At 35.2% G+C, this 27,353-nt stretch overlaps 3 protein-coding genes across 9 annotated transcripts; 2 read left to right on the top strand and 1 right to left on the bottom strand.

Annotated features, from left to right (window-relative positions):
• Positions 1 to 975: 975 nt before the first annotated feature.
• On the bottom strand, positions 976 to 27,260 carry LOC106154739 (uncharacterized). 7 transcript variants are annotated; one of them, XM_087019100.1, is made up of 19 exons: positions 27,107 to 27,260; positions 26,478 to 26,584; positions 25,941 to 26,052; positions 23,032 to 23,117; positions 22,469 to 22,560; positions 21,833 to 21,944; positions 21,018 to 21,124; positions 20,190 to 20,316; positions 19,742 to 19,862; positions 19,349 to 19,434; positions 18,871 to 19,031; positions 15,645 to 15,866; positions 15,101 to 15,229; positions 14,532 to 14,646; positions 4,912 to 5,058; positions 4,128 to 4,300; positions 3,890 to 3,931; positions 3,259 to 3,350; positions 976 to 1,495 (listed from the first exon to the last, which is right to left on the bottom strand). In XM_087019100.1, exons 2-19 carry the CDS (start codon positions 26,566 to 26,568, stop codon positions 1,309 to 1,311), a joined length of 2,202 nt encoding a protein of 733 aa, XP_086875226.1. In that variant the 5' UTR covers positions 26,569 to 26,584; positions 27,107 to 27,260; the 3' UTR covers positions 976 to 1,308. The 7 variants fall into 7 exon arrangements, with proteins under 7 accessions (XP_086875226.1, XP_086875227.1, XP_086875225.1 ...); XM_087019101.1 differs by having other exon boundaries at positions 27,103 to 27,229; XM_087019099.1 differs by having other exon boundaries at positions 27,058 to 27,222.
• Positions 6,147 to 10,101, top strand: LOC106179632 (uncharacterized). Its single transcript, XM_013563349.2, has 3 exons — positions 6,147 to 6,459; positions 7,480 to 7,632; positions 8,125 to 10,101. Exons 1-3 carry the CDS (start codon positions 6,189 to 6,191, stop codon positions 8,358 to 8,360), a joined length of 660 nt encoding a protein of 219 aa, XP_013418803.2. The 5' UTR covers positions 6,147 to 6,188; the 3' UTR covers positions 8,361 to 10,101.
• Positions 10,855 to 14,195, top strand: LOC106154750 (uncharacterized). Its single transcript, XM_013529213.3, has 3 exons — positions 10,855 to 11,215; positions 12,163 to 12,309; positions 13,230 to 14,195. Exons 1-3 carry the CDS (start codon positions 10,870 to 10,872, stop codon positions 13,430 to 13,432), a joined length of 696 nt encoding a protein of 231 aa, XP_013384667.2. The 5' UTR covers positions 10,855 to 10,869; the 3' UTR covers positions 13,433 to 14,195.
• Positions 27,261 to 27,353: the final 93 nt, after the last annotated feature.

The raw sequence follows: 27,353 nt of genomic DNA, 5'->3' as shown, positions 1-27,353 counted from the left end.
TTTACCGTTTTTATTCTATTTACACGAAATATACCACCGCTTACCAAGGTGAAAACTGGGTCTCAAAGAGACTATGTGAGCCATGACCTACAACTCTCTTAAGAAAAATATTTTTGGTATTTATTCCTAACTCATGAATAAATTTGTTACTTGCATCAACACATGAACTTCACCAATCCTCACCTTGCCACTCCAGGCTGGTTCTCTTATGGACAAGCACCTAATTTTATCAGTTAATTTTAATCATTCATTTTACTGTTACACCCCATTCTCATAGATTAGATCGACCTACATTGGATCGACCTAACTCCCTGGGGGTTCACGCTAAATAGCTGTCAGCCGGGCGGACACGAAAGTTAATTACCCCTTAAAGCTTGTAGTAGGCGGGGATGGACACTTAAGGGGGATTATCTGACAGTAATCTAGTGAGACTCCCCGCGGTGATAGATCGATCTAAAAGTTGTGAGAACAGAGCCTTAGGCTTCATTCACATGCAATGTCTATTTTCTAAATTCTATTTTCTATTCGCGGTATGTCTTATGATCACAGTCTGTGCCCTGAATATCCCGCGGCGTAATTACTGGCAGCGCGAGCCAGTTACTATAAGTAATTACGCCGCGGGATATTCAGGGCACAGACCATGATCGTAAGATACCGCGAATAGAAAATAGATTTTTAGAAAATAGATATTCCATGTGAACGAAGCCTTAGTAGACATAGAGCGGACCTACATGAAAGGAAGACTGCGTAATCCTTCAGTGGTCTCTCAATGACATTCATTGACATTCATTGAGAGACCATTGAAGGATTACACGATCTTCATTTCATGTACATGTAGGTCCGCCATATTTAGGTCTTGGCCTTGCTAGACCTCGACCCTTCTCGATGCGAATGCTCTCATAGACCATTTTTATGTTCATAATAATTAGCCAGTGATTGCAGTTATACTGTTTGTAAAAACTGACACAGAATAAATTGTTTTGTTATATGTTGTATTATTATATGTTTTATATGTTATAGAAATAGGCTTACATAATATTTGATTATTTTTTGTTAATCTACTAATTAATTCACTAATTAATAACTTACAATACTTATTAATACTTATTAATTAATACTTATTGATCTGAGCTGCCTTGGCAGAGGTTTCCTCTCTCTATTAATTAATTCACTAATTTTTAACTGAAAAGGAATGTTAATTGACCTGAGCTGCCTTGGTGGAGGTCTCCACTCTCTGTGAGTGGTATTCAGGTGATCCTTGGTGGAGGTCTCCACTCTCTGTAAGTGGTATTCAGGTGATCATAGTCTTTATATCTCTAAGTGACTGTCTCTCCAGCACATGTCCTTGATGCTGTGTTCCTGTAACTTCTGGTGCATGCTGGGTATTATTGCATGATGGGATTGTAGTGAAAGGGTAGCGGCAAGAAGTCCATATTTGATACAGTCTGATGCTGGAATGTCTCTAAGTAAACTGTGGACTATGGCTGCCACCATACTGGGAAATATGAAAAAAAAAAAACAACATTATAGAAAAGACTAAAAAAAAAAAAAGTACATAAAGCGGTATAGTATAAAGCAAGTTTTAAAATTATTTGAGAAAACCTTTATGATCTTTATTCCTGTACATTTAAAAATCTATCCTATGCATGTGCACACACACACATGCACTCAATTTGGCAATTAAGATAAGATAAGATAAGATAAGAGTTTATTTAGCCAATTATAAAAATCGGAAATCATTTTCCATTGGAGCAATATACAGAGTAAAATAATAAAATAATACAATAAATAAATAAATTAAGAATTTAGCTTTGAGATCAAATTAAAATGCGTCACTGCACTTGGATAAAAGCTGTTTAAAAAGCGTTTACTGCCTTTAAAAGTTAAAAGTCTACTGTTGCTTGGTAAAAAAGTAAAAAGAGAGGATGCAGGATGGAAAGCGTCTTTCATGGTGTTGACAATTCTTTTCTCCATCCTGTCCTTAAAAATATCATCCAGCTTGGGGAATTCTTGCCCGATAATCCTGCTTGCAGTTTTTACAACGTTTGCTAATTTCTTCCTTTCCTCCCCAGCTGTTCCGCTATACCATATTATAATTCCGTACGCTAGAATGCTTTCAATTACACACCTATAAAAATTGACTAAAATAGGCACACTGTCAGTAAAAGTTCTCAATGATCTTAAAAAATACAGTTTATTATTCTAATACAACAGCAAGTATCAACATAAGTACTATTTATATATAATTAATAATTGTGTTACTACTTTCTAATAAGGTCAGATGGGGAACAATTACAACATATTGTCACAGTGACATAGCTGTGCAATTAAAAGTGTTTGGATATCACAATTTCACCCTAAAACACTGCTTTTGATTTTATTCATTTACCTTATAGTTAGATCCTATTTACTTACTGATTGATTTCTACCCATCTCCGGCTCCAGACACACTGACCAGACTGTTGCTGGCCCTTTTTTATTTATTTATTTATTTATTTATTTATTTATTTATTTATTTATTTATTTCTACCCATCTCCGGCTCCAGACATACTGATGCTGGGGCACCTGTTGCTGGCCCTGTTTATTTATTTATTTATTTATTCATTTGTTAATTTATTTATTTATTTCTACCTGTCTCCTGCTCCAGACATACTGAGCAGGGGCACCTGTTGCTGGCCCTGTTTGTTTATTTATTTATTTATTTATTTATTTATTTATTTATTTCTACCTGTCTCCTGCTCCAGATACACTGGCCAGGGGCACCTGTTGCTGGCCCTGTTTATTTATTTATTTATTTATTCATTTGTTAATTAATTTATTTATTTCTACCTGTCTCCTGCTCCAGATACACTGACCAGCGGCACCTGTTGCTGGCCCTGTTTATTTATTTATTTATTTATTTATTCATTTGTTAAATTATTTATTTATTTCTACCTGTCTCCAGCTCCAGATACACTGACCAGGGGCACCTGTTGCTGGCCCTGTTTATCTATTTATTCATTTGTTAATTTATTTATTTATTTATTTATTTATTTATTTATTTATTTATTTATACCTGTCTCCTGCTCCAGATACACTGACCAGGGGCACCTGTTGCTGGCCATGTTTATTTATTTATTCATTTGTTAATTTATTTATTTATTTATTTCTACCTGTCTCCTGCTCCAGATACACTGACCAGGGGCACCTGTTGCTGGCCCTGTTTATTTATTTATTTATTTATTTATTCATTTGTTAATTAATTTATTTATTTCTACCTGTCTCCAGCTCCAGATACACTGACCAGGGGCACCTGTTGCTGGCCCTGTGCATATGCTGGACAATACATGGCAGTCAATGCTCCTTCAGACTGGAAAAGGGAAAGAAAAATTAAGCAAGCTCTTGTCACAACAGATAATCAGAAATAAATAATTCAGCACACAAATTATGTGACATATCAACTTCACAAATGCTTGCCACAATTCAACCATTATTTATCAAGTCAGTGCATCATCTCATTTAATGTAAGAAAACATTCACAACCAGTTGATCCTAGTGGCGGCTGAAATATTGCATGACACAATTGAAAGCAAGCCAAGATTTAATGTGCTCTGCTGGGATTGGTGTGCTGGGGAAAAGGGGAATCCATGACATCATCGCTAGTGGATAATTTAGTCGTTTTTCTTTTTCCTTCAGAAGGAAATATTGAACTCAGATACTTTAATGTGAGGGTTTTTTTCTTCATTTAGGTCTGAATTTGGAAAGATGAGAAGATTTGCAATACCGAAAGCATGTTTAAAATGTGTAGAGTATGCCTTTAATCATAATGCCTTACCATCATTGCCTATTATGCAACACATTAAAAACTACTAGAATTAAATTTGGAATTCATGTAAACTACATACTCACTTTGCACTTAGAAGTGGCAGTCTTCAAAATGCGAGAATGGTTCTGCGATGAGTGAGAAAAGGCTGTCAAAAGTACAGACAAGTGCTTGTAATAAGACTTAATATGTACCTGACAAGTACCACATGTTTTGGTCAGGGTTATAAGTACAGATACAACATTATCTGTACATAAAAAATATTTAAAAAAAATAATAATAAAAATGGACTTTAAAATAAAGTATGTAGCTAGCATTACTTACTGGCACAATTTTTCCTTTGTATGGGAATGGATTGTCTTGGCTAGAGTCCCTGCACAGTAAAATACCATGCTTTCCTAAAGTCACTAAGATGTTTGGAATGTATTCTATTAACTGTCTGCATATCTCCACACTTTCTTCTAGCAAGGCATTCAGAGGTAAGTTATCTGTCTGGCCTGAGGGTATAAAAAAAAATAATAATAATAATAGTAAATAGCGAGTCCTGAATGATCCCAGCCTATGATAATAATAATACATAATAAATCTAGCAAGGCATTCAGAGGTTAGTCATCTGTCTAGCCTGAGAGTATAATAATAACAATATTATCATTATTATAAATAACAATAGGAAATAGAGAGCCTTGACTGATCCCCGCCCATGATAATAATAATAACAATAATTATAATGACAAAATTACAGTAAATAAGGAGTCCTGACTGCTCCCAGGTTACATATCTATCTCAGCGGGGATTCTAGCTAGGGCACAGTCAATGTAATCAGCTTAGTTGTCAACCAAGCCCTCTTGGCAAAGCAACATGAACAACATCATGGACCATTAAGTTTCCCCCACTTTATCCAGGTACTTTAAGTTTTGAAGGAGGGGTGGGGGGGTGTCAGACATGAAATCTGCTTGAACTGAAAGCAATTTAGTGAGAATCCCCAAGGAGTTACTTAAAGTACTTGGGTTAAGTCGGGAAAGCTTCATAGTTCATGATGCTGTTCATGTTGCTTTGTAAGGGGGCGTGCCAGACACATCTGGAATTTTCAAAACCATTCCCTGCTCACCTGTTTCAATCTCCCCTGTCCCTCCCATCAACCCCCGCCTCATGTGTCTCAGTTCATTGATATTCGGGGACGTGTACATGATCTTGGTGAAGGCATCGCTGTGAAACGGCTTCTCTGCCTTGTGGAGGTCAGTGGGGTCAAACCATACTGGAAAAGAAAAAACGTTGCGACTTTTACTTAAAAGTGATCACTGATGGGTAAAATAAAATAATAATAATAAAAACAACTCAATTCTGATGCTACATGGGATGGAGAAAATTCAAGATAAAAATTGAATTTTTATGCATGATTCATTTTTTGGTGAAATAAAGTGGGTGAAACAATTTTTATACATGAATCCAAAGTATGTACATGTACTAGAAATTAAAGAAATTATATTTATAAAAATATATACAAAAATGTAATAAAAATTAATGTTTTATACAATTAATATGTTCATATTTTTTCTCTTCCTTTATCTGAGAAATCTACTTTTAGTTAAAAATATGACATATTACACAGTACATTTTTTGTTTTTTATCCTTATTATCGAAGTAATGTAAAATCAATATTTATTAGTATTGTCCATTTTAATACAAAATATAATGCCAAAATGCCATGAAATTTCACACTGCTTTCAGCATTAAATTTTTTTAAAAATAAATATAAATAATAATTGAAACAATAAATACTGAAATAAAAAATAAAGAATAAATAAATGAACTCCTATCAGAACTGTTTTTTTTTTTTTTTTTTTTTTTTCACCACAGAAAGTTCTTTAAGCAAACTTTATTGTATACTCTTTTAAATAACTTTAAAATTAATTAACATCCATTATGCTAACACATCTCTTGGCCACACATTCATTCCCAAATGAGATTCAGCTATCCTAGCCCCCAACACTTAATTCTTCAGTATTACCTGGCAGTGAATTCAGCACCACCTGTCACCCCCTCCACATAATCAGTGGACCCACATTCCTTGTTTAATGTCTGGCAGCCTCATTTTCACTTTAACCGCCATGCAAGTGAATCAACAGGTAGAGCAGGTCTCAATTATAGGGGGAGACAGAGAGTAATTTTTTTTTCAGATAAATATAACAAAACTAGACTAATACCACAAAATATTTTTAACAAAATCACTAAAAAATGGGTAGGATTTTATGTTAGAAGTGAATCATAAATAACTTCCATCATACAACATAAAGGAATACAAGATTAATAATTTTCCTTGTCCTCTCCCTTAAATCTACCTGTCCACCCACCTGTACAGGTGAGACAGAGGACAGAGAATCCAAGATGGCGAATGGTGGGAGAAATGAGAGTCCAGTCTTTATAGCAAGTTTTATCCTCACTTTCATAGCTCTCATCTTCCACGTTGTGGCATTCTGTAGCCCTCACTGGATACAGTCATGGGAGAGAACGCAGAGCGATTTTCTGAGAGCAGGATTATGGGAATTCTGCTTCAACGCTTTCACTCACCCACAGGATTACCTTGCTAAAAGTTATGTTGGATGCTGGTGGGTTTATTCACCAGAATACTTCAACATTAGGGAGTTTCTTATGCCACGTAAGTACAGACTTTGAAAAAAAAATATATATTAATATATAATATGTATTATATGCATTAGAATATAAGAAAAACTAGGGTTTGTTATACCGGCAGGTAAATTTAGGTCAAGGTGTGATTTTGTTTTTAATTGTGAGTCAGTTGCTGGGAATTCAAAATGGCTGCTTGGTATTTAGGAAGTAAAGAGAAAATTGAAATTTTAAGAACTTTGCTTCTTTAAATATAAAATCTGAAGAGACTGATTCATGAAAACCAAAATTCTTTAAAATATTTGTGGCACTTAGACAGCTGATTAATTGAAATCACAACATATTTTTTTTACTGGAAAACAATACATAATATATGAGCTAACATGATACAGTGAAAGTGTTAAATAGGCACTTATCTCTACAAAAGCCAACTGGACCATCTTTTCTTGGGTCTGCCAAAAACTATTCGATTAGAGCAGATGAAAAAAAAATCAACTTGCTGAGTTTTAAAATGTTTGAAAAGTATTATATGAGGTTAATTACCACTTCATATACTGCACTAACCTATACCAGGTAGAGTCTAAATGAAACCAATTCTATCAGAAACATCAAAGTTAGCTCATTTTTTAAAATAATTTTAACATGATGCTTTACCAGCTAATGAGTTTTCCTGATATTTGATAAGTGTCATGTTTAGATATTTTACTTTGCATTTTTCTGTTGTTAAAGCATGGCTCACTGTCACTTAATGTCTGTAAGTGATGTTAAAGACATCCCCCCAAATTATTAAATGCTAGGTTAAATAGGTAAGCTTACACAGCATGCCGACTAACATGACAATTGTTCATCATTTACTATTGCTATTACTACACTTACTATTGCTATTACAAATTATCTTAAACATTTCATTAAATGCTATTGCATTTTAATTGTTCCAGCTTGTTCATTATTGTACAGTGTCTGTCTTCATTGGTTCTTGAACTCTCAGTCTTGTGTATCCAAAGTATTATAAATATTTCATTAAGTAAAATCACATTTTTTCTTATTCCAGCATGGTTCATTGCCGCCCAGTGGCTATCAGTATCTGCCTTGGTTCTAGAACTCCTGGCCTTGTGTATTCAAAGTATCTACTACATGAGATGTTGCTCCACAACACTTGAGGTTCCCTCAATTTACCTGTCAGCTTTCTTGATGGTTTGTGCATGTAAGTATAGCCATGTGATTAATTTTGGCCCTAATATTTGACTAGATTTATAAATTTATGACCTATGTTTGTAGGATGCCTCAATAAACTGCATGTATCCTTATCAGATTGGTTTTTTACTACATATTCATTATTGTTAAAAATGCCATGATTGCTGCCACCTACTTGTGAGTCAACTCTGCACCCTCCCGTTTTGAAAGACCAAGCACTGAGATAGCCAAGATTTTTTGTGCTACTTGTGTTTAGAAAACATGTCATTGAACACACAATATGAAACCCAAAGTCAAGAAACCTCAATTGAACCCATACCATGTTTTTATTTTGCCTGTTGGCATGTTACTCAACGAGGCAGACAAATGGACACAACAGATTGAAATACTCTTCAAAAAAATTTTTTTCTAAAAAATTCTACAATAATTAATACCAGACTGATAAACCTACTCAGTATAACCAAATAGTTAGTCTGTATCTATCTTTTTTCCTTTTGCCTAGGTATCATAGAAGGAATGGTGGTGATTGTATTTGGTGCCCTCAGCGGTGACCGGACCTGGATGCCGCGCCCTGACTTCAACTACCTGTCATGGTCGTACGCCTTTGCCGTGCTCTCCGGATTTGTTGCATGTTTCGCAGGATGCGGTCTTGCTATGGCGGGATCCAAGCTATCACGCATGATTAAGAAGGACCCGAACTCTTTTAACATGGGAACAATCCCACCTCCTCATATGTAAATGTTTTTTGGGATTATAAATGGCGTTTAAGACCCCTCAAGATATCACGACCGAGTGTATAAATGGAATTTAGGAGCTCTTATGATGTCATGACTGGGTGTTAAATGGCATTTAAGACCTCACAGTATACTCTGAATAAAAGTTTAACTGGTCTCCAAGATACTGGCAGGGGGACTTAAATATTACCATTTAGGACTTTCTACACAATTCACCATTTCAAATTCTACAAATATTCACATGGAAACTGTATTTAAAAAGCAATTTTGTTTTATAATACATTTAATGTTGGTTCTTTCTGAATATTCGCGACTTTCATAAAGACCCATATATTCCCTTTTAGAACATTTCTTGTGGATTTTTTCACTATGTTCAATGGTTGCATTTTATTTAGTTGTACATATTTTCGTAACTTTTAGTACAATGTATATGTGGTGCCATGGCAACATGGATAGTAAAAATATGTATATTTGTTCTTAGACTACCAAGTTTTCTATTAGATACATTAATTTTTTTTATTTCTCAACTTCTAATTAAATGCTTAAAGTAAAATATTTAACCATTTGAGATGTGTTTACATCACAAAACAAAATTTTTCTGTCTATACATATGGAGATTTTTTTAAAAATTTCTGCATGGTATTGATTCATATGTAAAAAAGGGGACCAACATTCAAAACTAGTTCTGTATAGAAATAAGATGTGCCGTTTAAAGTTATCTCAAAACAATGGGAGGACCTGCTAATCTGGTACTGTGAAATATAAAAATGATAGTTCAAAATATTTTCATACACACATTCTATTCCTGAAATACTTAAATATGTGGTTTAATGTGCCCATCTTTGAACCAAGCCACACTTCCGTGAAAGGAAGTTGGACAATTGTACAAAAAACTGCCTGCAACGCAGAACCCAAAGAGTAACTCGAGCTGTGTATATTACTTAAAAACCTGACATTCTTTACTGTATCATATTAAATAGTTTCCATAATTATTAGGAATGACTAGTCTTTTATTGCTGAGATATAATCTCTTGAGTTAAAGTAATAATTTGCACTGTGCAGGTATGGGTCAAAGAACCTAGAAATATTGACAGATAACAGCTGTCTTTTCCAATATATTTCTCAAGTTGTTTCTCTCAATATGTGACAATGGCAAATTTCATTCCTTTTCATATGCTTTTTATTTTGAAAACTTAGGTCAAACATATCAGGGTTTTGATATATATAATAGTTTGGTACTAAGTGACATGTTCTGGTAATTATTTTAGCTCATATGTGCTCGTATGTATATAAGAATTTAGTTGCTTGCAACTGATTCCTGAATGAAGATAAAAGGGTCACAAGTCTGGTAATTGATCACTTATTCCAAACATTTCGTTTATTTCTATTTCTTATTCCAGAATCAAAACTGATCATTTAGTTTCTCCCAATCAAGGCATACTTTTTGATATTAATTTAGCTTGATTTTGAGAAACCATGAGTCATCTTTTTCGGATTTTGTCAAAAAATGGGAGTTTGTTTTGAGAAATAGATTTAATTAACTTTGTTTGAATAAAGCATGCAATTACCAGATAATTATCCCTCAGCCCAAATTCAGCCAATATCTAATATTAGATAGTAAGCAAATGGGTCTATACGATGTAAATCATACCTATTTTTAACGCTACTATGAAGTAGGGTTGCTGTAGATGACTTGAAGCCACGTAGATACATTTTTTAAAATAAAAAGACTTTTGTAAAATGGACATGATGTTTGATTTTCATTCATTTAAGATGCTCCAGAGCTTTATATTTGATCAGATTCAGATTAAACAGGTAATAAGAATTATTTTTATCACATCCTGACTTTTCCACTCATCGCATAAAAGCAAAAAAATTGGGATTATGCATCATTTAATTATATCTTTAACAATTCACAATTAGCCTTGCAATGAGCCAATTCTACTTGAATACACCTGGCTACTTTCAGAAACATTTCTTTTTAAATGTACACTTCTTGGAGTTGCACCCATGTTTGTAAGATCACTGTTTAAGCCTAAATTCCAAACAATTAAATTGGTCATCAACACCAAAAATGAAATAGATGAATATAAGTAAAATGTTTGGCCAATTTTTTCCCCACAAATCTGTATCACATTGTTTACAGCACTTGCCCTAACTTTAACTGCAGTAACTGATAAAGTTTAAAGCCTGGGTAATAAACCAATCATATCTTTATCTGGTGTTTACAGGGTGACACAACCTGTCACCCCTTCAGCTGGAATACAAGTGACCCAGTTTATGATCTCATTAAAATGGCAGCCAGGTATGTTTGTCATGGCCAGGTGAAAAAAGGTCTCATGGGATTGATAAACTCAGGACTTAATGACTTCCATAGTCAGAATAAATCTAATAAAACATGAAATATCAAAGAAATAAAACCATATCAATTGTACATATGACAATTTTGGTCGATCCTAAATACATACCAACTGCAGAATCTTAAAACAAAATTTCAAAATTACCAAACAATAATGAATTACCCATCAGTCCCAAAGACCTGCACTCCCCCCTCAACTGCCATAGAAGGAGGCCACCATCTTGAATTTGGAGACTTAAAGATGGGGTCCAACGCTACATTTTACATCGGCTTCGCATTAAGCCTATTAGCTCTACTTTTCAACATAGTAGGCTTCTGTACCCCTAACTGGTATGAGAAATCAGACATTAGAGACAGCCATGGCTTTGTGCGGTGTGGACTGTGGGAGTTTTGCCTGGACAATTACAGAAACCCAGATGACCTGTTAGCCAAGCCTTACAGTGGATGTTGGTGGGTTTATTCTCCAGAATACTGGTGGATGAGAGACCACTTAATGCCACGTGAGTATTGAGGGATATATACTGAAATATATGACAAGAGAGGTCATTATGAGTTTGTGCACAATGTAAAATGTGTTTAGTGAAAGTGGATGTTATTTCTGAATTTTTCACCAGGAGATACTGGCAAAAAAACAGCATTTGTTTCACTTCAAAACTACAAATAATACACTACTCAGGTTTAAATATAACACCTTTTCTTCAAAATGATACCTGTTGTAAAAAATTTAAATTGTGTCTTATAAATGGTGTAAAAATGCCTGTTAAATTCAATGAGTTTGTTGTAAAGACTTTAAGTCTCACTGTCATGAGTGACCCCAAATTCAACCTGCATCAACAGGTGTGAGTCACTGGTCAAATATCTTGATTAAAATGCAAATTGATTTTCTTATCAACCTGCAATAAAATCCCACTGTAGATTAATGATATCTATACCATAATTGGGAAAAAAACTTAATTTCAACCATGTCTTTAGATATAAGGTGTTATTCATCTATAAAGATGTATACTACATTAATTTTATATTTATGCTTTGTGAAATGAATCACAGCCAAGTTCAATCAAATTATCCTACTTCATTTTAATGTATCAATTATTGTTAAATTGTACATGTCAATATTCTATTGAAGCCTGGGTTAGCCTATTAGTATCTGCTATATATTATTAATGCTATTGTACACATGTTATAGTCATAGACAACAGTAGTGTTGTAGTTAAATAAAACTTGAGTTGGGACTTAATTCTATTTTGAACTTTTCATCTAATCCTAATTTTAATTCACTTTAATAAACATGAATAACTCTGATACTGGAACTTACATTTAACAACTGACATAATGCAGGTTCCAGTATCAGAATCATTCATTTTTATCATTCTTATTCTACTGGATGACTAACAACATTTATTTTGGTACTCATTTAATTGACTTTCTTGTTACATCTCTTTCACAGCGTGGTTCATCGCCTGCCAGTACCTGAGTCTGATTGCCGTGTTTGTCTTCATGACCGCCTCCTTTGCAGAGGGAGGCTTCCTCTTCCAGTGCTGTGAGACAGATAGCTCAGCATTAAAAATCTCAGGAGGAATAAGCATTGCTGCAGGTTTGTACTTGATAACTTTAAAGATTTGGGTCAGTAGCAATAGCTGATTAGTAATAATTGTAGGGGGCAGGGACTTGAAAGTGTGCACAGACACACTTATCCCACCTTTATCATCCTGTGAATTTAGGGAAGATAAGTAAAAATTTGGGGAAAGCCCCAAGAGCTCATGTGGAATACGTAACTGCAGCAAACACTGCCTGCAATCACCTGCACTGAGACGGGCTGGTTAGAAAGTGGTTGGTTAGAATTATCTGGGGGTGGGGGGGGGGGGGGGGTCTTTGAAGGTGTGCACAGACACAATAAAACCACCATTATCACCTTGTAAATTTAGGGACAGGAAAAGAAAATCTGGAAGATACGGAAGGGTGGTGAAATAGATAACCAAGCCCTAAGAGCTTAGGGGAAATAAGTACAGCAGCAAGTTTGTGACTAATATTAGTAAATTACAACCATTGGGCAGAATTGAATGCTCCTCAGATTATTATTATTATTATCACTATTATCTATTTTAATTATTTACCTATTTATTATGGCGGGGGGGGGGGGAGCTCAGGTTGTGTATACAGATTAAAGAACTAGAAAACCCTTACACCTGCCATCAACCTCCACTGAGACTGATTCTCAAACTTCTTTATATAAAGTTCATTAGCTTTTTGAAATTCACAAACTTCTCACAAAGGGGGTGGCACAAGATTGGAGGAAAAAACTAAAGCCCTTTGTGCCAAAGTGGTAATAAATGAGACATTTTTTTATTGAAAGATACGCAAGAGTTCAGTAAAGATTTACTGAAATAACTAAAGAGTAAAACTAATGCAGCCATGAAAAATAATGTAGATAAAAATAATACATTTTAATTATAAAAGGATAATTGATTCATACAAAAAGGCTATCATGAAACACTTGGTTGTTTTCTTTTACAGCATTACTAGAAGGAATCATCGTCACAGTTTTTGGAACCATAACCAAAGATGGCCGCACCTGGATGCCAGACCCTGACAACAACCGGGTGTCATGGTCTTTTGGACTTGCTGTCTTGTCTGCATTTTTGGCTCTTTTCTCTGGGATGCTGATGCTTTTAACGAGAGCCCAATTGTCAGATGAGAAAGAGGCGGAGATGAAGTAAAATGTGTGGCAATTTCCAGGACTGTTGCTGTTTAATATCATGTAGAATAATTGTAGATTTTTATACCAAAAGTGTAATGTAAATATTTTTTAAGTTTCAAAATATTTCACTTGAAATAGGGACAGTGACTTTGCAACAGAACAGACAGTTTTATAGGAAGTGCATTTACAGGAAATATTGTAAAAACCCATACAATGAGTGAAAAAGTGCTCTACTTACATCCCTGTATAAACACATGAACTATATGTGAACAATTTTGATATTTTACTGTGAATAAAACAATGTTCATGGGTGCTTTTTTTAAGAGGAATTGACAAATGAAATGCAAAATGTATATGAACCTTTGTATTATTTGTAAATATGTCTTATCCCTTAGGCATTAGTTTAACAAAGCAAAACTGAATGTTTTAGAATAGTTAGTAATAGAATATGACCTTGTGAGACATTACTTATGTTTTTATCCATATTTTGAATGAAAAAACTGTTGTACTACTCGTCAACACATCTGAATGGAATATGTAGCATATGTAGATAGAACACTAGTAGACTCAATATATCTATGGAAATATTCATATTTTTACCAACTTATACTGCTTGTCCTTGATATATTTTTCTTCTCCTAAAATGTTTCCTGTTTTTTCGATTGTTTTAACTGAGAAGACTTAACAAACAGAAGTCAAGTTTGTCAGAAGCATTTCATACCAGAAAAAAAAAAAAAAAATTTTATAAGCAAATGTAAATAAAGAAATAGTAAACATACTAAGTATGGTGTTGCAGTTTTTTTTAAGTAGAGGCACAGTTTCTCTGTCTCTCTCTCTCTCTCAAACGCACACTCAGACTTCTTTTCTTCTGAGATTGTAATTTCATAAACCCAATCCTATTTGAATATTCAAATTAAAATTTGAATTAAAATAAGTATAGCCTACCCCTAAAAAAAGTTATGGCCTCTGTTAATCTTGCCACCTCGTACAATGCATCATCTACAGGGGCTCAGCACTACAGTTTCTGAATGGCAGTGTTTACCTCACCCATACTAGTAATACTTCATGAAGAAATAAACCAAATAAAAGACAGCAGGGTATTATTTTTTTTCATTTACCTGGTACTTGATTTCTATCACAGACGTTGCAGACATATTCCATGGAGGATTCTGGGATATTTCCATCAATAAGAACTATGGGAGCTTGACACAGCTTGGCCTCGTATCTGGCAATCTGTGAATAAAAATTTATTATATAATAAATTGTTTAAATAGTTAAAACTCTGTCATATTACCATGGAATCTGGAGTTTTAATGACATTATCTATGTTTAGATTAACATTTAACACAATTTCGTGATTGTGGAATTTTATTTCTGAATTCTGCATAATAACATCTCATCAGAATATCAGGGTTACCGTGGTATCTTGAATGTGTGCGTATTCACTTATATAGTTATATTTTAGATACATGACTGAGAACGGGGTCAAAATGTCAGTATGGAGGGAGGCAGTTGAGAGGTTAATTGTAGAAAGTGATCCAGGAATTGTAAGAGTCAGACTATATAAACATACTAGGTCCTGGCCAGCTGTAATAAATAATCTCTTCTTGGATGAAGATTTAATGTGTTAAATTTGATATCATTTTATACTTTACAGTAGTGATAATTAAAGAGTTACTGTACTCACGTATTCGGGTGTGATGGTGGAATGAATCTCCATGTCCCCCACACCATACATCAACTCACCGCTGTGTCTTAGAATTGCACAATAGGTGGCAGTGGAGTAGGTCTCATGCTGTGCTATACCACTGCAGTCCTTGAATAAGTATCAAAATTTAATGTTAAAATATTGTGAAGTTTTTGTATTTTAATGAAAATAAACTACTGACCAATCTCTCTCCGCCAAGAGAAGAAAAAGAGAGACAACAAATTTAACATAAAATTTTGCATGAAAATGATTTTAATAAATAAATAAATGAATAAACAAAACATTATATGGGACCACTTACCTAGAAAAAGCTATAGCCCAAAATTTAAAGTACTTTAATACCCTGAAGCAGACTAACTTTTGTATATAAATGTTAAGACTCATTTTTTGGAAAATAGCTCTTTTGTGAAACTGGCCAATCAATGTAGGAACCAACAAATTGGAGAGCAAAGAATCAATGACTTTCTTAATTGAAAAATGAAGGAAAAAATAAACAAGCCCAAAAATAAAACCTGATTGTTACCATGTGACTACAGTAGTTCAACATGGACTCGGCATGCCCATCTGTACCAATGGCCGATATGAAGAAAGGATTGGAGCCAAGGCGAGCTAATCCATCCGCTAGATTCCTCCCGACTCCACCAAACGACTGCCTCATGTGACCAGGGTAGCTTCCACCATCTTCCTTGAGATTGGGGTCTGTGGCGGTGATTGTGAAGTCTACAATGGTGCCACCTATAACGACCTGAAATAAGAAATGAAGAACCTTTTTCTTTAAACCTGTCCTATTTCAAGCATTTGAAGTATTTCTTTGGTATGAACCTGAAAGTGGAATGATATATGAAATGCAAATAGCAAATTCCAGCCATGTGAATCCCAGCACCAGTGTAATAGCACCAATGATTTGAGTATATTTATAATAACTATAACTATATTATAATAACTATATTAATAATAACTATAATAATATATTTTAGTAATAACTATCATTGTACTTGGATAAGAACTAAAAAGTTCAGCACTATTCCACTTTTTGGTGTTATTTGTAGGTGTTCTGCTCTCTATACTGTGCAGGACTGACGATATTCTCAACACCACGTTAGTTTATTCAGTGCAATATTAGTACATGTATGTGTCCAGATCCAACCACTACCACCAGCTCCTATTATGCCTCTCATCTCCCTGTACCTTCCTTATGATTATACCCAGTTGTTTGACTGTCCAATCTGTCTAGAATCATATCCTCACATCTCTTTTCTTCCGTGTGCTTCTCCTCCTCCAACTGTTCCATGTGGGACTTCATTGGCAAATCCAGGTCTTATTCTGTGACTCTTCCATCTTTTTGTGTTATTTTACTGTTCCCTGTAGGCCTTTTATGACTAGCCCCGAATGTGTAGTCACTTGCTATTGGCTACTTCCATCACAGCTTATACCAGGGTGAATGCTGAAGTTGGCTGTGCCTCAGGACATAACTGTTACTGTGACATTTCTGGGGATAATAAAAGAACCTGTGCCCTTCAAACATTAGGTATCCACTCCCCCCCCCCCCCACCTGTCTTACTTACAAGGTGTCTCAATGGCTACTCCAAATTGCAGAGCATAATTGCATTTTTTAAATAAATACCCCGTTTAACAATATTTGGGGAACTGAAAGGCATTTTACCTCTCTGTCAAATATGATTAAATGACAATTGTCAAGTTCAAGTCAGTTTTTAAAGAAATAACATAAAGTACAAAAATTCAGTTGATTAAAATCTTTTATTGTTTGATAAAGAAACTGACAGTAGGGTGTAGTTCAAGTTATGGCATACATGCTTAAAAACATTATATTGTTAATTCCCTCAGGTATATGATGAGTAACATTTGTTAATAAAAAAAAAGCATTTTCTAAATATACTCTCAAAAATAGTGTACAAGAAATAGGTCCCTGAACAAGAAACAACTTAATACTTATCAACTAAAATATTAATTTTGGTATTTAGCTTAATATTAATAATTTTAACTTAAAAGTTTGCTAAGTTACCACTCATTTCAAATCTTAATCCCTACCATTTGTTACTTTTACAACTTAACAAATTTGTTAAGTAGCTTGGAAAAAGAATATTACTAACAATTTTCCAAGTTTCATTTTATTGTCTTGCTTGTGATGACATGATGTAAAAGGTTAAAACACTACCAACATTAAAATGTTTTGAACATTTAATATATATTTTAAATCTTATTAATTTACTTTCTTTTAGTAAGGCTCCATTCAGAATAGATGATCCCAGTACTAACTGATTCGCTGACTAAATATGGGCAACCACACTTCAAAAGAGCTGCCACTGATTCTCGTTGGTCTCCCCATCTCCACATGCGCCATTAAACAGATTAAACGGCTCCGAGGTTTAACTGCTGGGTCCCTGCAGCTATAACGTGTGTGGAGTTGGGGAGACCATCGAGAATCAGCAGCACTTCTTTTGAAGTGTGGTCGGCCATATTTAGTCGGCGGATCAGTTAGTACTTAGATCATCTATTTTGAATGGGGCCTAAGACAGGTTTGACCCATATCTTTACTATTTTTACAAATCAACCACAAGTGATACATGAAACAATGTGTTACACACAGACTTGTTAACATTAAGAAGTTATCACGGATGATCTTTAGAAAATATCCACATCGCGGTCCCCAAAATGAATCTTTAAGTGGTTTTGAAAGGGGAAAATATAACATTATACTAGAAAAGAAAACTAAATTCTATCCCGCTTCACAAATATCTTAACATCATCTTGAAAACAAAACTATTTCATAAACCAAATTATAGAAGAAGTGCATAAATTATCTTACCTTAATCCATTTTTTTTCGTTATCAAGCTAACTTATAACTTGTATAAGTCATTTATTCCATTATGGCACTCAACATTTTAAATTTAGTGCTTTATTATCTAAAGCATTGAGATTGATATAAGAGACAAGGTATCCTTTGGCATTCTCAAAAAAGAAAAAAAAAAATCATTTTGGCTGTGTACGTATGAGTCAGATTGTCTTCCCCACCTGAGATGTAAAATGCATACAAAACCTGAAATACACTCGAGGCACTAGGTATTATAAATTGAAGCAAAGAAATATCATATTATAATTTCTATATGGAAACGCTTAGGTTTAATTTAATAGAATAACATTTTTTTTCAGTGGTATTTCATCTATTTTTAATCACTTATCTCTGTGTCTCTCTTTTCGCACTCTACACATTAAATATATCAAATTTGCATTTTCTTTATCACAAATTCTCTTCCCAATGGTTATTTCAAAATAAGCACCAATAAACATATTACATCACCTGTCCAGTTAATTGCCTTGCTGCACCTATCTTATCAACTCTCAGAAATATACGGAAATATTATGACCGGCATATTTGTATTATTTAAATTATTGGTATTATGAAATTAAAATACATCTGCCAATTTTTTAAACATGATGATACTCCACTTTTCATGAAGCTGTCCCCATAAATCTGACATGTCAACTGCCCATAACAAATAATCAACTCAGAAACAAACAACATTCAGTTTGTTCAAACTTAAATAAAAGTAAGGAAATCAAGTAAGTAGGGAAATCGACTTTAAAAGGGTGTTAAATCGAACATAACATTTAAATGTAGTCAACATGATTTTTCTAAAAATAATTAGCAAAGGCATTGTGGTTTTAGTTAGTGATTGGTCAAATTACATATAATCAAGTTCTGAATCTAATCTACATGTCAACTAACAGGCCTTCCTTGCTCCCCACCAGATGGTGCTGGATGCAAACTTCCTGCTGACCTGGGCTGCTGTGTCGGCCTCTGGTGGCCAGAACTTTGGTTTTGGAGTTTTGCTAATTCTATGGCAATTTTGCTGCCAATGTCTGCATTGTTTCTTATCAGAGCCATATCTGAGAGACTTGTAAAGGAAATACATGTTTTAGACTAAGAACACGCGTGTTTAACATTATCCTACACATGATCAAAGTGGACCATGTAACTTCACAGGTTCACAAAAGGAAAAGAGCGCAAATAAGATTCATTTAAACATGGCTTTCCAATTTCTGTTAGAAACAATGGAAAACATTTTTCCTGTATAGATGAATTAATGTTTCATTTTTTTTTAAACATAAACTTTAGACAATTTCAGTACAGACTGTTTTCTCAGAATATTCAATACACAGGATGCCTTTTTTTTCATATTTCAATAAAAAGGTGACAAGGATACTGGCTCTTAAGGAGTCTCCTTGTGTCATCTCATGTACCCTCTTTAACAGGTAAGGTGTCACTTCTTTCCCCTTGATGTTTTTATGTCTAAAAACAAAACAGAATTAGAGAATCAATATTAAATTTTCAGCACTTTCATCATCCTAAGGTCATGCTTTCTCTCTCACCCTTTTTTTCCAACTAGAAAATATAATAATCTGAAAATTAATGCAGAAGAATACAGAAACTGGCAACAGAGATCTTTAAAAACAAAATTTACTCCCCTTCTACAATGACATTAATTATTATCACCAGAGGCTCCATATTAACTTAAAATTATTGAGTTTGGAGCAAAAAATATTATTAAAAAATAAAATAAAAATGCTGCCCAACTATCAATGCAGCCCATACTTACTCCGCCTCTATAATAGCATTCTGAATGTCCTGTTCAATCTCTAAATGTGACACAGAGTCATCTTCAGGGATGGGAACTGCTATAAGTACTCCACTGTCCAGCTCTAATTGCAAGCTAGTATCTGGAGGAAAAAAAAAAAAAACGCACATTTAAAGACATGTATGGGTGTTTAAAATTACTGAGTGTTCAAAGCACACAATGTGGATAATTTGACATCTATAAAAACTTCAAACAATATTGGTTTGCTTGTACTGAAACTTGCCAGAACTTGTTCAAATCCATGGAATTTAAGAAGGGGGCGAGTTACCACATTCTCATATAAAGTGCATCATTACAGGTACAACAAGTTGTTCATCAATTAGATGCTTGTGTCAGATTTCAGGCTTCTGATACCTTGTTTTCTGCCTGTGATCAGCCTGAACCATCTGGAATCGCCTGTACTACTTACATATCATTCTGGCAGCTTCAGCAGGGGAATTTACACTGTGGGGAGCATGGTGACCACTCCGCGGGGTGAAGAAGGATGGGAAGTGCGTGCTGGGGCCATAGGCAGCCACACAAACACCTTCAGTCTCCTAGAATTTTGAAAATGAATTTATGGAGAAGATAACTGTATTATTATGAACAGTTTTTCCACTTGAAAAAAAAAACATAGAACAACAACTCCAAATTAGCCTTGACATGGGCACCAGAGGGAAGGAGAAAAAATGCCGAAGCTGAGCAAAAAGAACTGAAGGGGCAGACATGGGGCGAAGCTGGCACAGCAGCAAAAGATAGAGGGAGATGGCGAAGACCTTATGAGCCGACCATGGTGCGAAAAGGATAAGTAAGTAAAAATTAAATTGACAAATTATACCATATTAACCTATCTTTTGCTCAAATTAGCTAAACATTTTATAATTTATTGAATCATGGATCCAATTTAAGAGCAATAATCCAAAAACACCAAGTTCATAAATCATATTCAAGACCCATGTACCATGTACTCCAAGGTCATATATCGAATTTAAAGCCTTATCCCTTTGGACCTGTCAGTTTACAAAGATCGATCCAACTCTGCTGGGCCTCTTGCTGAATGCAATGAAAATCACAGATTAACACCTCCTGGTGTTGAGTAGATTACAGAGAAGCTGGTAAATATATATGAGTACACTGAAAACAAGAGGATGCCTGTTAATCTGTTTAACTTGTTGTATTCAGCGAGAGTCCTGACAGAGTTAGATCTATCTACGTTGACCAATAGCTTCAATAGGAGTGAGCCCTAATTCTCACATACCAAGTATTCTAATGTCCTCTCAATGTCCAGTATAGACTTGACCCCTGAAGATACCACTGTGATGGGTGTCCTGCCAAGCTCCGTCAGGTCAGCACTGATGTCCAGGGCTACAATAAAAACAGTACATATTACAGGGTTTGCCTTCTATTTAGTAGACTTTAGACACAGGGCTACAATATATACAGTACATTTTATGGGGTTTGACTTCCTTTTTAAGCAGTCTCTAAACAGGACTGGGATATATAAGTAATCTGTATGGTACGTCTTACTTATAAGCAGTTTCTAGACACAGTGCTGGGATATATACAGAACATTTTACATGGTTTCTCTTCGTTTCAGCAGAGTCTAAACACAAACAGAAAGTTAATGTATACATAATGTGCAGTTTGTGTGACGGAGAGGATGGGGAGGGAGAGAGGGAGAGAGATCAAAGAAGAAAATAAAAGTGTGTGTGTCTTTGGTGTGTGTGTGTGTGTGTGTGTGTGTGTGTGTGTGAAAGAGAGAGAGAGGAAAGAGATAGAGGGAGAGGAAGAGAGAGAATGAAAGTGTATGCATGCAAGTGAATCAATGTCCAGACTTACACATCTAAGTTTCTCTGTGAACACTAATACCCTGGATGCTAACTTTTAATGTGTGTGTGTGTGTGCGTGTGGGTACATGTGCGCATGCGTGCGTGCGTGTCTTGCCCCTCACATGTCTCAGCTCCCCTGTGTACTCCACCAATGCCCCCTGTCACAAACACCTGGATACCAGCAGAGAGAGTGTGTGTGTGTGCGTGCGTGCGTGCGTACGTGTGTGTGTGTGTTGCCCCTCACATGTCTCAGCTCCCCTGTGCACTCCACCAATGCCCCCTGTCACAAACACCTGGATACCGGCTTTGTGGGCAGCTATCATGGTGCCAGCCACTGTCAGTCCACCTGTGAAACCCTGAAGACAATAAATAAATAAATAAATAAATAAATAAATAAATAAATAATATTGATCTTCCAAATTAATCAAAAAATATTTTGTTTTAATCCACCAGTGCATTTTCAATCTGAATTAACTTTCCTTCATGCACTGCTGTAATATGTACCCTGTATAAAGAATTCTTATAACGTCAACTAAGTCTCATCTGATGGAGGTTGTGCAAACAATCTTTTTCTTCATTTTGTTCAGGTAAACTAAATAACAGTCATGATCATTAATTTGCACTTGATCCGACTCACAAAGTAAAGACTGCCACACTAATTTATCTTTACCTTGAGGGAGGGAATGTCTCTTTACTTTACATGAAATTTCAGCATACAAAAGCAAGAAAGGAGAGGGGCCCAGGAGGGGTGGGAGGGTTACTAGGGCAGTTCCAATATGATATTTCATTCTAAGGTGACACTGGTCTTACACATCTTACTAAGGTTAAAGATGTTATTTATGCTCCCAAATGTCCTAGTTTTTACAGCTCTGTGGTTTACCTGACTTAAAACCCAAGCCATGTCCCTACGGGATGTCTTGACAGCACTGGTGCCCTCTTTAGTCAGACTTTCAAGCTGATCCCCATCCAGACCTAAAGAGTGAAATGTAAGCACATTATACAGCGAGATATCAAAGACATTTCTATCAAGATATGGTCAGTGTTATCTGTGGTGAGTATTAAGTTAACATGGAATAGTTTACAAACACTCTGTCCATCCCCAGTTTCATGGTAATGCTTGATGCAGATGAAAATTGCAGCTGTACATGTTTAATTAATGGCAACAGTGACTATTTTTGCTTTGGACTTTATATTCTTAGACCAGCATCCCAAGCGTGCACAGAAGATTTAGATAACTCATTATCTGCGACTCAAATAAATTGTTCAATAGCAAATATATCTTGTAGAATGAATGCATTTTTCTTATTTAAATATTAGCTGAAAAATACGGACATTGCCTATTTCAAATCATCATGTAAATCAAACAAATTTTTCAGTCCCAAAGTGTCCAAGATAAAATCTCTTGTGTCCCCTATAAAAACTAGAAACATAATGTTAACTCACCCACTTGTATCTTCCCCTTCATTATGGCCATGGTGGCAGGAACAGCTCCATTATTTCTGATAACATCCTCCACTTCTGTTGCCATCCTGCAGAGAAAGCAATAAACTAATGTTGCGGTAATGGGTCAATCATTTGAAAGAGGAAAATTGTAAATTTTACAGATACTGTATTTTTTTAATAACAAATTCTTAAAATTAGAACATTCCTACTGAGTGGTAGCATCATAATTGAAAAGCAGACAACCTCTCTTCTTTACAGTAAAAGCGGCAATTCCAAAAATCGTGTATCTGAAAAATAGATAATTTTTCCCAGTTGTAATGATTGAGCTCTTACTGTATCTGCACAAAGTAATGCAGTCACCCATTTTGTTCAAACTGAGACAAGGATTCATTCAGGAAATTTATTCTGCATCCCTCTTATGTGCAATCAAAGTATGCAGATGATATCTGTGTAAAATGTAGACTAAGTATCAAAATATTAGTTATCTGTTAAATCAAGATGGAGGTGGAATCAAGCCACCCTTAATGTAACTTTGTGGGTGTGAAGGGAAAAGAGAGAGAGAGAAGGGGGGGAGCTCCCTGAAACCCCTCCCAGCCCCTTTCTATTTCCCATCTTTGTTTATTCAACATTAATCATCTTCCCAGTTGCTTACTGTTTATCCCGTGTGTTATGATAGTGCTTACTGTATATTCTGAGGGAATGGTATTCCATGTGTTATGATAGCTTACTCTTTATTCTGAGGGAATGGTATCCCATGTGTTATAATAGTGCTTACTGTATATTCTGAGGGAATGGTATCCCATGTGTTATGATAGCTTACTGTATATTCTGAGGGAATGGTATTCCATGTGTTATGATAAAGCTTACTCTTTATTCTGAGGGAATGGTATCCCATGTGTTATGATAGCTTACTGTATATTCTGAGGGAATGGTATCCCATGTGTTATGATTGCTTACTGTATGTTCTGAGGAAATGGTATTCCATGTGTTATGATAGCTTACTGTATATTCTGAGGGAATGGTATCCCATGTGTTATGATTGCTTACTGTATGTTCTGAGGGAATGGTATCCCGTGTGTTATGATAGTGCTTACTGTATATTCTGTGGAAATGGTATCCCATGTGTTATGATAGTGCTTACTGTATATTATGAGGGAATGGTATCCCATGTGTTATGATAATGCTTACTGTATATTATGAGGGAATGGTATCCCGTGTTATGATAGTGCTTACTGTATATTATGAGGGAATGGTATCCCGTGTGTTATGATAGTGCTTACTGTATATTATGAGGGAATGGTATCTCATGTGTTATGATAGCTTACTGTATATTCTGAGGGAATGGTATCCCATGTGTTATAACAGTGCTTACTGTATATTCTGAGGGAATGGTATCTCATGTGTTATGATAGTGCTTACTGTATATTCTGAGGGAATGGTATTCCATGTGTTATGATAGTGCTTACTGTATATTCTGAGGGAATGGTATCTCATGTGTTATGATAGTGCTTACTGTATATTCTGAGGGAATGGTATCCCATGTGTTATAACAGTGCTTACTGTATATTCTGAGGGAATGGTATTCCATGTGTTATGATAGTGCTTACTGTATATTCTGAGGGAATGGTATCCCATGTGTTATAACAGTGCTTACTGTATATTCTGAGGGAATGGTATTCCATGTGTTATGATAGTGCTTACTGTATATTATGAGGGAATGGTATCCCGTGTTATGATAGTGCTTACTGTATATTATGAGGGAATGGTATCCTGTGTGTTATGATAGTGCTTACTGTATATTATGAGGGAATGGTATCCCGTGTGTTATGATAGTGCTTACTGTATATTATGAGGGAATGGTATCTCATGTGTTATGATTGCTTACTGTATATTCTGAGGGAATGGTATCCCGTGTGTTATGATAGTGCTTACTGTATATTATGAGGGAATGGTATCCCGTGTTATGATAGTGCTTACTGTATATTATGAGGGAATGGTATCCCGTGTGTTATGATAGTGCTTACTGTATATTATGAGGGAATGGTATCTCATGTGTTATGATAGTGCTTACTGTATATTCTGAGGGAATGGTATCCCATGTGTTATAAGTGCTTACTGTATATTCTGAGGGAATGGTATTCCATGTGTTATGATAGTGCTTACTGTATATTCTGAGGGAATGGTATCCCATGTGTTATAACAGTGCTTACTGTATATTCTGAGGGAATGGTATCCCATGTGTTATAACAGTGCTTACTGTATATTCTGAGGGAATGGTATCCCATGTGTTATAACAGTGCTTACTGTATATTCTGAGGGAATGGTATTCCATGTGTTATGTTAGTGCTTACTGTATATTCTGAGGGAATGATATCCCATGTGTTATAACAGTGCTTACTGTATATTCTGAGGGAATGGTATCCCATGTGTTATGATTGCTTATCGTATATTCTGAGGGAATGGTATCCCATGTGTTATGATTGCTTACTGTATATTCTGAGGGAATGGTATCCCATGTGTTATGATTGTGCTTACTGTATATTCTGTGGGAATGGTATCCCGTGTGTTATGATAGTGCTTACTGTATATTCTGAGGGAATGGTATTCCATGTGTTATGATAGCTTACTGTATATTCTGTGGGAATGGTATCCCGTGTGTTATGATAGTGCTTACTGTATATTCTGTGGGAATGGTATCCCATGTGTTATGATAGTGCTTACTGTATATTCTGAGGGAATGGTATCCCATGTGTTATGATAGTGCTTACTGTATATTCTGAGGGAATGGTATTCCATGTGTTATGATAGTGCTTACTGTATATTCTGAGGGAATGGTATTCCATGTGTTATGATAGTGCTTACTGTATATTATGAGGGAATGGTATTCCATGTGTTATGATAGTGCTTACTGTATATTCTGTGGGAATGGTATCCCGTGTGTTATGATAGTGCTCTCCAAGGCTACCACTGGGATGTCGTTTTGCAAGGCTTGTGACACCTCCCTAGAGTACTGGAGAAGTCCTGGAACAGAGGAATTTGTTTCTTAATAATAATATTTTTCACAGAGCAAGTGTTCCCTGTATAAGTATTGTTAACAAGTTTCAAACCCTATACACCTTTTCATTTTTTCCGTTTTGTGATGTCTTTTGCTTGTTTTTGTTTCACCAGTCAGTTTAAGTTTTCTAAGCCTGGGGTAGATGTTGATTAAAGGGGCAAGTGAAACTGAAGTGAAGCTATAGTCAGAGATGGCAGTTAAATGACCCAATGTGACCATTACAACAGATATAATAATAAAAACATTAAATACAAAATCTTCTTATCTTAGTAAATGGGCTAGTTGTAAAAGTGAAAGTGAAAATGAAAACAAGTTACAACCAGTAGATAGCACTCAAAAGATACAACATGTCCACCAGAGGGCAATTCTTAAGACGAGACCAATCCCTCACCATGTGACAGGTATCGCTGTTGAGGTTGCACCCTGAGAGTGGTAGTGTTTCTCAGAAGACGCGCCCCTCTGTATAAAGTCAGAAGTCGCATGGTGGTAACAGGGTGTCTGGAAAAATGCAAGAGCAGTGAGGGGAAAATTTAATACAAGAGCTGAAATAAACTGTCATACACTTACTGGTATATATGTTGAGATTGATAAATAACCAGAGAAATAGTTAATCTTGTATAAAAGCAAATACTTGTACTTTAATTATTTGTGACTGGGCTTAAACATTTATTATTTTAAACATTAATTTACAATTTAAATTTACAAAGGCAACATTTACATGATCAAGAAATGAAACCTGTTAACACATGCACTTACCACGTGTTTTCTATTTTTAACATAATTTTACCACAGCTGTAGGAGCAACAGTCAACATTACTACTACATCGCAACACGTACATGTACAACACGCTGACAATGTTTTTTTGTATGTCAAGAAAAACAATGTTCAATTCAATTCATTTGTGTAAACAATATTTACATGATTGCATGTTTCTTGATATTTGCACCAAAGCATAAAAGGAAATAATCACCTGGCTAAGTATCGAAACAAAGCATGTAGGGTCTCTAACACGTACTTACTCCTAACCCGACTGAAATTGGTCAAGAAATTTTACATCCAAAACATTCCTACCAAAAAACAATGGCGAGCTACGAAGAGGTACGACACATGTGGTGAAGCCACCTAAAACATTAAAAACAATGAAATCAAAGTTCATGCACATTTCATAAAAATGAATAAAAATGGCCTATAATAGCCAGTATCTGTCATTTGAGAAGTTTAAATATATCGTTTTGGGTCAAGATGTTCACTTTGTCTCAAGGTTTT

The sequence above is a fragment of the Lingula anatina genome, chromosome 8 (assembly GCF_051362555.1).
Source record: "Lingula anatina isolate TDL-2025a chromosome 8, LinAna3.0, whole genome shotgun sequence".
Lineage (NCBI taxonomy): Eukaryota > Metazoa > Brachiopoda > Lingulata > Lingulida > Lingulidae > Lingula > Lingula anatina.
Note: the sequence above shows the minus strand (reverse complement) of the source record. Positions and strands in the feature narration are given on the sequence as shown.

Excerpts from the sequence above, each read along its gene's own strand:
- LOC106179632 (XM_013563349.2), top strand. The coding sequence starts at position 6,189 with ATGGCGAATGGTGGGAGAAATGAGAGTCCAGTCTTTATAGCAAGTTTT. Across the intron at positions 6,460-7,479 it reads TAGGGAGTTTCTTATGCCAC|CATGGTTCATTGCCGCCCAG; the intron begins GTAAGTACAGAC and ends TTCTTATTCCAG. Across the intron at positions 7,633-8,124 it reads TTTCTTGATGGTTTGTGCAT|GTATCATAGAAGGAATGGTG; the intron begins GTAAGTATAGCC and ends CCTTTTGCCTAG.
- LOC106154750 (XM_013529213.3), top strand. The coding sequence starts at position 10,870 with ATGAATTACCCATCAGTCCCAAAGACCTGCACTCCCCCCTCAACTGCC. Across the intron at positions 11,216-12,162 it reads GAGAGACCACTTAATGCCAC|CGTGGTTCATCGCCTGCCAG; the intron begins GTGAGTATTGAG and ends TCTCTTTCACAG. Across the intron at positions 12,310-13,229 it reads AGGAATAAGCATTGCTGCAG|CATTACTAGAAGGAATCATC; the intron begins GTTTGTACTTGA and ends TTTCTTTTACAG.
- LOC106154739 (XM_087019100.1), bottom strand. The coding sequence starts at position 26,568 with ATGCGACTTCTGACTTTATACAGAGGGGCGCGTCTTCTGAGAAACACT. Across the intron at positions 21,125-21,832 it reads GCACAGGGGAGCTGAGACAT|CCCTGGACATCAGTGCTGAC; the intron begins GTGAGGGGCAAC and ends TTTTTATTGTAG. Across the intron at positions 19,032-19,348 it reads AGGAGACTCCTTAAGAGCCA|ATATGGCTCTGATAAGAAAC; the intron begins GTATCCTTGTCA and ends CAAGTCTCTCAG.